Genomic DNA, 11,499 nt, shown 5'->3' with positions numbered 1-11,499 from the left:
GTAGCTCTGCGTGTAATAGGCTTGGGCAGTAATACGGTAATATGTGACACTGGACCACAAAACCAGTCTTAAGTCGCTGGGGTATATTTGTAGCAATAGTCAAAAATACATTGTATGGGTCAAAGTTATTGATTTTTCTTTTATGTCAAAAATCATTAGGAAATTAAGTAAAGATCATGTTCCATGAAGATTTTTTGTAAAATTCCTACTGTAAACCTATCAAAATGTAATTTTTGATTAGTAATATGCATTGCTAAGAACTTAATTTGTACAACTTTAAAGGTGATTTTCTCAGTATTTAGATTTTTTGCACCCTTATATTTCAGATTTTCAAATAGATGTATCTCAGCCAAATATTGTCCTATCCTAACAAACCATACATCAATAGAAAGCTTATTTATTGAGCTTTCATATGTTGTATATATCTCAATTTTGTAAAATGTAACCTTATGACTGGTTTTGTGGTCCAGGGTCACATATGGTATACCACGGGATCTAAAAATAGCAACGGTATCAGTTTCAATACCGTTATACCGTCATAAAACAATGCACTTATATAGGAGACAAGGATTAAATATTAAATATAATTTATTTAATGCCTAAAAATGCGTAGTGATGCGCGGCGCTGCGGATAATCCGCGGGTCGGTTAATAAAAAAATGCATTCTGATTATTTGCGGGTTTCATCAGGCAGACAATTTCATTTGTGTGTAGGTTTTGGTGACAGAAACGGTGACATTCCCTATAAAGTTTGAAGGGAGTTATGCCTGTGCTAATGCTATTGAGCACGGTAATGCAGGACGGCTTTGCGTTTACCCACTTCTCTGTTCAGTTGTGTCCTGCATTATACAAAATCATGACAGCATGAATAGCTAATTCAATCGCATGTTAATAAATTGAAATATTCCCTAAAAACACCCAGTAAAGACAGCGATGTGGTCAGGACCGTGGCGCCGTGGCGGCTTCTTTTGAAATACAGGTCCTTTTCAAAAAATTAGCATATTGTGATAAAGTTCATTATTTTCTGTAATGTACTGATAAACATTAGACTTTCATATATTTTAGATTCATTACACACATTTGAAAGTAGTTCTAGCCTTTTATTGTTTTAATATTGATGATTTTGGCATACAGCTCATGAAAACCCAAAATTCCTATCTTAAAAAATTAGCATATTTCATCCGACCAATAAAAGAAAAGTGTTTTTAATACAAAAAAAGTCAACCTTCAAATAATTATGTTCAGTTATGCACTCAATACTTGGTCGGGAATCCTTTTGCAGAAATGACTGCTTCAATGCGGCGTGGCATGGAGGCAATCAGCCTGTGGCACTGCTGAGGTGTTATGGAGGCCCAGGATGCTTCGATAGCGGCCTTGAGCTCATCCAGAGTGTTAAATTAGAAAATTAGTCATTAGGTGCCATGTTCAATATAGCTGCATTTTTGAGATCTCTAATCAGTTAAATAGCCGAAGTTATCACTCGGTTACGTCATTAACAACGGCCCTATATTGTTGAACTAATGTGGTTCAAACGACGGAGATGCCATGCATGCATGGTATGGAGGTTAACCAGCGAGTTATGTCGTTCTACGGGAAACGCACCCCAGGATGTTTATGTTAATTTGACTGTTGTATTTGCACTTTTTTTTTTATAAACTGCTATTTGTTGTTAATAAAAGTTGTTAACATTGTTGTAGTGTTTGGTATTCAGTTTCTGAACGGTATAGGCACAAGCCAACAGTTTGGTGACGCTGTCTGAACCTTACGTCATAATTTTTTTTTATTATTCACGGTAATACCGTATACCGGGGTAAAATAAGGAGGAGGTTTGACGGTATCAAAATTTGGATACCGCCCAAGCCTAGCGTGTGCTCTGTGTATTCCGGTTTAACCCTTAAAGACCTAGAACATTTTTGGGGCACCTGAGGCACCTGTATATTTCTTTGTTTTTTCAGACCTATTCTAGCAGTCAGCATCAATTGTCATATATCATTATAAACATAAGAACTTGAACTTTATGTCTAGCTAATTTAAAATTACAAATTTCCTTTTGTTTTCTCTAAAAATTAGTGAATTTCCAGAATTTTAGGAAAAAACGCTACCAACAATTGGGTGTTTTTTTACTGTGTACTCAAACAAAAACTCCTGAAGTTTAGATTTTTTTCTTTAAAAATTTGTATTTAGGTGTTTTACACTTCCAAATAAAATTTTGTCTATATATAACATTCCCCAAGCAAGTTATAGCCAATTATTACAATATTATTTAGGTGCTTTTCAGTGAAAAACAGGCCCATTTCGTTTATTGACAATATAGATCTGTCCAAAAACGTTTCAGGAGTAAAGTCATTGCAGAAACAGTGTTAAATAATAGCAAAACACAGTAAAAAATAATTTACTATTTCATAAATATATTCTTAATCCAAAAGATGAACAATAAACACAAATAGTGTAGAAAGTAGCACAAGAAAAAATGCACAAACTGTCTTGTGCAACAAAAAAATAAATAAACAATCCAAATTATTCACAAACTACACACAAAATGAGAGAGAAATATACAGAGTGCAACCGAAAAAATAGTACAAATAATCTTTAAAAACTATATAATAATTAGTTACATAATATAACAACCAAATAGATGGATCTGCTGGCTGTAGTCTGCGTCGGAATCTATTTTACCGGGACATCGCCTAGTGACCGAAAACCCACATTCCAGTGCTTTATCCGATATCTACTGTTGTTTCATCCTTGTTTTTGGTTTGTTTTATGTCAAAGGGCTCTGTCGTGAGTATTTCTGCACATTTTCAAAGAATGCTGTCATGCAAATGTGTTATTTTGCGTTTGTTTTCATGCACGCAAGACGCACTTTGCTTTCACTTTGCGTCTGTTCAGATCTGCAAAGAAACATACTAATCGGTGGTTCAAAAGACCAAAACCTATGTTTATTGGTTGAATAGATGACAGTTTGAACCAATCGGGGCACAGGGGTGGGACTAAGCATCAACAATCGTTCCTGTTTGGCTCAGAGGACCAAAACGTGTTGATTTCATCTGACGAATCAGTGCTGAGGAAATGTGATGACGTAATCACGCTTACTACGGAGCCTCTGAATATCCAAATGAGACAAATGCGATATCACTGAAAAGAGCAGACTCTGTACTTTACGAGACTTTTTAAAGCATTCAAATTGGATTAGCGGTTCAAAAGTTATTAAACATTTAAGACCAATAGTTATTTTTAGCCGCCGGCGGATGTCTCGGTCTTTGAGGGTTAAGACAGTTATACCATCTCATTTTCTCCTCCAACTTCAAAATCATCCTACATAGAGTAGAGTACACAGACGAGCATTTGAGGTTAAAAAGTATATAACTTTTAATTTTCTTTTGAGAAAATAACCAATCGTTTCGCTAGATAAGACCCTACTTCTTTGGCTGGGATCGTTTAGAGTCCTTTGAAGCTACATTTAAACTCCATTTTAGAAGTTCAAACTCTTGGGCACCATCGAAGTCCATTATATGGAGAGAAATCCTAAATGCTTTCCTCAAAAATATAAAATTTCTCTCTCAAAAAAATTTGTTTCGACTGAAGAAAGAAAGACACAAACATCTTGGATCATGACAAGGGTGTAAGTAAATTATCAGCATTTTTTTTCTGGAAGTGAACTTCTCCTTTAAAGGAGTAGGTCATCCAAAAACTGTCATCATTTACTCACCCTTATGTTGGTCAAGTTTCAAAAAGTATGCAAAAGCATCATAAAAGTATCATTAAAATATTCCATATTGTTCATACACTATATTCCAAGACATTTGGTTATTGTTCACTGGACCATTAATTTAGTTAAAACTAGAAAACTAGTTTTGTAAAGTAGATCTAGTTCGTTAAAAAATCTGATTCCGGAAAGCTGTCAGAATTCATGATCATTAATCATGAATTCAAATGTCAAAATTTTAAGTGAGTCACATTGTAAATATCAATCTGTTCCTTACACAAAGGAATCACATGACTTTAGAAGATATGAAATATAGACTAATTTGTGACCAATTTGCAAACAGTGATGATGTTTTTTTGTGGGTGGAGCCTATCTTGTGGCAAAAAATGTCAGTAGCAGTCTATGGAAGCCATGCAATAAATTAATAAAAAAAGGTACATTAGAGTTTATTTAAAGATTCTCACTAAATTCCTACAACTCTGTTAAGAAAAACCCACTACTGAGTTAAATTGGGTTATAAAAACTAGGAGATATAAAGTTGTTCCTGGTTTTTAGGGATGGGCAATTAATCAAATTTTACTATGCAATTTGTTGTTTTCAATGATTATGAAAACAAAATAATTGCGATAAACGATTAAAATTTGATGAAAATTAACCGTCAGAATAATTGACCGATTACTCAATTACTAAAATAATCGTTAGTGACCACTCTTCCATTTCACTCTTCTTGGTCTTATTTTAGGAATCCTTTTCCTTGACAGCACTGCACTTTCGCCCTTCCCTAAATGTTTAGTAGATTTCAGGAGGTTGTGAAAGTGCACTACAACATGTATTTTTATATGATTTATTTAAAAGTATATATCTATATATTATACGTAATATATTGTAACCTTATGATCTCAGTATTCTTTAAAAATATGTACTTTTTTTAACAATGGAAGAAAGTAAATCATAAAAGAACATCATACAGGTGAGAAAGTGATGACAAAATCCTCAATTTTGGAGTAAATGGTTCCAATAAACAGAAGTATCCACATTAGAAGCACACACTGAAGTTCTCATTTTATATAGTATTGGGGGAAATCGGTCAGACATCATCTCCTCTATATAATTTTTATGTTCCTACTTGAACTGTCTGACCTTCTCCATTTTTCTTCTCAGGACAATGTTGACCGTACCCCCTCTCACAGACCATCAAATCTCATCGGTTCAAGCTTCCAGCAATCATCCAATCGGAATTCACCTAATCACCCAGGTGGGCTTTTAAAGGGTCATTCCCCTGTTTTATTCCTGTACATTCAATTACTTGAGAACTGTTGCATTCTAAATGGCAACATCTAATTGGATTTCACAGGCAGCGTTTGTCCTCAGAAGCTTTGTGTAGGTCACTGGGTTCTGCAAGGTCACAGAAGTTCCTGGCGACCCTTTCGGTAGCCGCGGTGGTTGTGTGCACTTAGGGTTGTATATCCTCTACGAGCTGTGCAAGCCAGGGCCTTCCCCGAATCGCTAACCGTTTTATAGCCATGAGCAAGGCTGTTGGCCGCAGATCTTGTTGTGTGCATGAATGTGTGTGTGTGTGTGTGTGTGTGTGTGTGTGTGTGTGTGTGTGTGTGTGTGTGTGTGTCTCTGTCCTACTCTGCTCTCCAGATGCTGTCTTGCTTTAACGTGTCACTACCCTGAAGCATATAGATTTTTCAGAAAGCCACAGCAGGCCATTGTGAGTAGACATATATACATTGTGGGCTAGTTACATTGGTCAGGGTTGTAAGAAATACTGACACTGATATATGCATAAATGTTCTTGGCCGTCTATTGTTTTTATATAAAGATAATTTATAGTAACTTACCCTACCTCTTAAAGCAGAGGTTTGGAAACTGGGTCCATTGAGTTTTCAATGTGTGTGTGTGTGTGTGTGTGTGTGTGTGTGTGTGTATATAGATTTTCAAGTCTGAGGAAAAAAAATTTTTTTATATATATAGCTGTATTTGTATTTTAGGTATTTGGTCCCTCAAAAAAAACAAAAAACTCCTTGGTGTAAAATAGTTTTGAAACCCCTGGCTTAAGCAAAAAATGTGAAATTTTTACAGTTATATAAATTATTTATGATTCATTTTTCCGAATGAGAGCATCATCAAACTGAGATCAAAGGGAGAGTTTGTCATATTTAGTTAACTTCTCTACACAAATATGTATGCTAAGTAAACACCGTCTTGATGGTGACTTTTCATTTACTTCTACTGTTTATATTCTGAGGTAATGATGTTTTCTTTCCTCTGCTCTGAGCTTTGAATCCTCACACAAACCTCTCTGCATTTTTAGATGTTCAGAAAGACATTATTTAGCCTGCGTATTAAGCCCATTTCCGCCTGAGGACTGCAGACTGCTTCCTACTGGGCAGGGCGAGAGGGCAGTACTCCTGTATCCCATACATAGACAGACACACACTTGAGGATACACACAGTGTGAAAGCCTATAAATCTTTCTTGTTGTGTTCTAGTCATATGTGGCCAGCCACTGGATGTGTGGCTGTGTGTGTGCATGCTTGCACTTATATGCCTTTTTGTGCTCTATAAGTTGAGGCTGGAGTTATATGAGGTGACCTATATTCAGTACACACACAAAGAGAGAGGGAGAGAAAGAGAGCTGGGCACATGAGTTTGGACTGTCTTCTTAAACACAGTTCCACAGTGAGGAAAGGAAGCTGAAAGAAAAACAACAGGAAAGAGACAGTCAGTCTGTATTAGCCTCTGAAGAGAACTGTGTATCCTCTTAAAAAAAATCTGCTAGCTAGGAATCTTCCTTATAAATTGCTGATGTTATAATTCATTCTTTAACCAAGTGGCCATTTATTTGAACTGTATTGTTTGTTATTGTTAGCTGTTTGACGAAGTTTATAGTTAATAATAAAGATATTGTGTCCCTCATACAATGAGGAGTGAACTTAGGGTTGTAAACCATTCAGAAACGTTTGTCAAACCACTGAAATAGACATGCCCCCTCTTCCTAAAACCCTGCCCTTAAAAAAATAAAGTGCAGTCGAGAGTTTAAAGTCGGCATGAAACAGAAGTCGCGATAGCCTTTTCTTTTCTATTGTGACATATATCCAAGTGAAACGTCTTCTGAAATTTAGGGGGAAATTTGACCCTTCGCCTGGAGTTTGATTGACAGGCGATCTGACCAATCATAATGCTATTTTGTCCAAACAATCCAAACAGGAGAGTTAGATTAACTTTCTTCTGTTGAAACAAGTTCATTAATGTTTATTTTAGCTGTACAAACGGCACGTTTTGCTGCTTGATATTGCAAACTGGTGTGTCTTAACATATTATTTTAATGTTTTAAAATGATCTAATTATGAAGACACTGGTTTCTAGTGCAAACCGTTTTACTGTTTACTGCTCATTGTTATTCTCGTTATTTTGCTATAGTGGCTAATGAACCAGAAATCTCACCCATAGGCTTACTTCCACGTTGACGAATAAGGTGGATATATAGCATGGTAATACTATTGTTTTTGAAGTAAAAGTAACCTTACATGGTAATACCTTGGTATATTATGGTAATATTTGTGTTTGTTAGTAGTGTGATTGTAAGCCTAAAGAAAGTGAAATGAAGAAAAGAGGGAGTGTTTGGAAAGACGAGGACAACTTTTAACAGCTCTCAAAGCATATTTGGACCACTTAGCACTGAGAGCGGTAAATGGGAAGATGTTCTTTGACACTTGTACTCCTTGTACCTATTGAAGATCTTGTACTAGTACCTCATTGTTTTACAATCATATTAATCTTTTTTTTATGTGCATGTTTGCATTTGAGGAGACTGCTTTTGCGCACAGAGCACTTGCCGAGCTCTCTCCTTATATACACAAACACTTCGACTCGGACATGCGGAAGTGTGTGGGTCTGGGGTATGTATGGAATGCACCACTCGGACGCTGCTGGTATTCTAGAGGAAGTCAGAAGCAGAGCTTTGACTTAGACCTGTTTTCGAATCGCCCTCTCTGATTGGTCAGTTGTCAGTTGCTGAGGTAACTCGGGTGTTGCTAGGAAGCTAGATAAGGTAAAATTATCTAGCTAGCTTAGTTAAAGTTAGCATGAAACACATTCATCTGCCTCCACTTTTGAGTGCAGCGGCCACATTTCAAAATCAATTCAACAGCCAAAGAATGGAGCCAAGTTCCCACTTTTTTTTCTTTTTCAATAATTGTTAAACTCTGACATGCGTCAAAACACAGAATAAAAGTTCTGTCACCATTGGTTTTATCGTGACTATATTTCAGCTAGCTAAGCATGATTCCAACTTTTACTTTTTAGGGGTTCAAATGTGTAGCGCTGAGATATCAAACTCAAAATCTGAGCTCGCAGGACAAAAATGCGGAGCTTGGTGGTGGTATAAGAGGGAAAAAACATAAAATTGGCTATATATACATATAATGTATAATGTCTTGTTCCCAAGTGCCACAAGTGTCTATAAGGACATTTTGCATATCTCAAAAAAACATGGCTGCCATTGGCCGACAAATTTTGAGCACCTGTTAGACAAGGTTAACACAGGCTGATCGGAACGAAACTCTGTGGGCCTGTTCACTCACTGCCCAAATGTCTGAGAGAAATTTGAAAGAAATCAGCCACTGGGGAGTGCGAAATCACTCAACTCCCAAACCGTCAGTCGCCGGCAAGTGTTTTATGTCATTGGAATCCTTGGCTCACTCTGGACAGATTCGATCGTGAGCCTGTTGAAATTTTCATAAGATATCAAACTCAAAATCTGAGGTCGCCGGACAAAAAACGTGGAGCTTGGTGGCGGTATAAGAGGGAAAAAACATACAATTATTCCTAGATTTTTTGATCAATCTGGAAAGAAAAAGACTGCAGTACAATTTTCTGGACTTTCTAGGTCAATAATTATCCTTTTTTTTTTTTTGATATTTTCCCTTTGGGAAGCTATAACGGAGGCGTTTAGAAGAGGGGCCTGTCCAAATTTACTCAGCATCCTATAAAGCCTAAAGGAAAACTCAGAACTTCACGAAACCTGGTGAACACATTTGACAGGTGATTCTAAACAAATATGCAAAGTTTTAAGGGGATCGGACCACAGCTGGCGCTATAACAGTCATAAATGTTAAAAAAACATATTCCTATGGCAAACTACCTGTATTTGCCAAAAATGTTTGTTTTTATCATTGATGTAGGTGGTTACAGGCTTGCATTGCTTAAACAATGTCTTTTTGCCATATTTGCTTAAATGCCTTAAAGCGCTTCAACCCCGGGAATAGCTGCTTTTCAGCTATATTCTGTGTATTTGTGTCTGATAGCAACAAATACACCTTCTCTTTCCTGGATCGATACGGGACGGCACATTTCAGCAATGGTAACTGTTCGTACCGATGAAGGAAAAGCACTTTAATGGCCCATGTTGCACTAGCATTACATTTAGCATGATTTGCTAACCTTTTAAATGTGCCAGTTGTTTGAGGGAATCACTCGAGGGCCTTAAAAGCTTGGTTTTTATGGGTCTTGATTGCACAAAGTGCTTCTCAACTAATGGGTCGTGACCCAAAAATGTGTCTCAGTGCTGCTTTTTGATAAGGTTGTTGTGGACGGCAGGGGAAAAACAATGCTAAATGCTAATTATAAAATACTGTTTTGGTACTGCAAAAGGTTACCACTTGAGGTCCTGAGGCAAAACCAGTTGAGAATCACTAGGTTAAAGTATTCCAGGCATCAGCCAAGTTAGTGAAAATACACATGCCGACTATTGAACCTGTCCTGCTTGGTTCATTTAACAAGCATGTGCCGTTATTACAGAGCAATTCCACAAACCACCTGCTGTTCCTCCCACAGAACAGAATGTATTGTGATTATGTGTTTTGTGAGAGGAAGATTGGTGGACTTTTGGTTTTGGAGACGTCAGTGAGTAATGTTGTGGGGCCATTGACTCAAGATGAATTGCTCAGAGTTAGATTTGAGGGGTTTGATCACATCAGGGAACACTGGGAAATGTGGCCAAAGCACTGACCACTTTGGTGTTTACTCATTTAATTTGATACTGCCATCTTGTGGCTATTTATTGTTAGTGGCATTGCATAGTTTTCATGGTTTATTCAAATACTGTTTTAATAAATACATTAAATCTTGATTACTGTACCAGATACTTAATGGCTATGTGCAAGATATATAAGCATTTTTCCACTTAACAATCCATATTCAAAAGAAAATGACTTGAAACATGAGGAAACGGGTAGCTAAAGTTTTTGCCTCAACAAAAAGTGATATCAGCTTCTGAAATTCTAGGGCACCATCGAACCATAATGCATATAGAGAACAAGTCGACACAGTGGTGAATATTCTGTGGTCGATCTGTCAAAGTGTATCCAAAGGCTTGGCTTAAAATTATCCAGGAGGCCTCAGTGAATCCTAAAAAAACTCAATGTGGGGAGCAATGTGGAAACCACTGCTAACCAAGAACATAAACGCTCATCTCTCATCTGCCAAAGAGCACCTGGCTGATCCCCAAGACTTTTGGAAGAATGTTTCGTGAGTCAAAAATGGAACATTTTGGATGACACGCATCCCATTATGTCTGGCATGAAGCTAAAACAGCATTCCACAATCTAAGAGCATCTACCAACAGTCAAACGTGGTGCTGCCAGTGTGAGAATGACTTGCTTTTTCAGAACTTTCCATGATTGATTTAATGGTTAAGTGAAATTGTGAAATCAAAGTGAATAAGTAAATAACCCTAATGAAATATTGATGTGGTGGTGCCATGGTTCAGTGCAATGTGACTTGTGACAATGTGACCCTGTTCAGGAGTTTAGGGGCCTCAAGATGAATTTTTTGTTTATTAAAATGGCTCTTCAGCTTGACAAATGAAAGTACAAATATTATGCACAGTCTCTAATCAATCATTGATTATTATGCATATTATATAAAAGTATCCTATTGTGAATTGAGTGTATTTCTGAGGCTACTGATATACTTTTGTGGCTTGTGAATGACCGAAGACTCAATCTCTTTCTCTTTCCATGCATGTTTTGTTTTGCTGCAGAGGATGATGTAGATCTGGAGGCCCTGGTGAATGACATGGCCTCTCTTTCGTCCTATGAGAGCATCTATGCAACCTGTGGGAGCCAGCATTCGGACTCTGCCCCCCTCTTGCACAGTACTGATGGCAGTGGACTCCATGGCAACAGAGTGGCCCCACTGCCACGGGCCCCTAGTAATAAAGTGACCGCCCCCCACTCTCCAGCCCAAAAGCTCCGGCGATCACAGCCAATGCACATACAGGCCGTCAGGTAATGTATATGCACACATCGAAAAGTGTATGTCTGTAAATTTGTGATTTCCGGGCCTGGAAAATCGTGCAAATTTGAGTGAATTACTTTTTTCCTACATTACTTTAAGAAAAAACACAGTATCAAAAATACAGTAAAAACAGTAACATTGTGAAATAACATTATGAAAAATTTATGTTTTGATATATCTTAAAGGGTTAGTTCACCCAAAAATGAAAATTAGCTCATTATTTACTCACCCTCCAGGCATCCTAGGTGTATATGACTTCATTCTTTCAGGGGAATCCAATCGAAGTTATATTAAACATTATCCTGGCACTTCCAAGCTCTATTACGGCAATGGGTGGGTGTTTCTTGTCAACAGGCCAAAACAAGTCTAATAAAGTGCATCCATCCGTAATAAAAAGTGCCCCACATGGCTCCGGAGGGTGAATAAAGGTCTCCTGTAGTGAATCGATGCGTTTTTGTAAGAATAATATCCATATTTAAAATAATA

The 11,499-nt window shown here is 37.2% G+C and overlaps 1 protein-coding gene across 1 annotated transcript in view; it reads left to right on the top strand.

Moving 5' to 3' along the window:
- grb10a (growth factor receptor-bound protein 10a) overlaps nucleotides 1-11,499 on the top strand; it is a 70,690-nt gene that overhangs the window by 13,803 nt on the left and 45,388 nt on the right. The window contains exons 3-4 of the mRNA XM_073823383.1: nucleotides 4,867-4,960; nucleotides 10,757-11,003. Coding sequence (XP_073679484.1) covers nucleotides 4,867-4,960; nucleotides 10,757-11,003 — 341 coding nt within the window. The remainder of the gene's footprint in view (nucleotides 1-4,866; nucleotides 4,961-10,756; nucleotides 11,004-11,499) is intronic.

The sequence above is a fragment of the Garra rufa genome, chromosome 18 (genome assembly GCF_049309525.1).
Source record: "Garra rufa chromosome 18, GarRuf1.0, whole genome shotgun sequence".
In the NCBI taxonomy this organism is placed as follows: Eukaryota; Metazoa; Chordata; class Actinopteri; order Cypriniformes; family Cyprinidae; genus Garra; species Garra rufa.
Note: the sequence above shows the minus strand (reverse complement) of the source record. Positions and strands in the feature narration are given on the sequence as shown.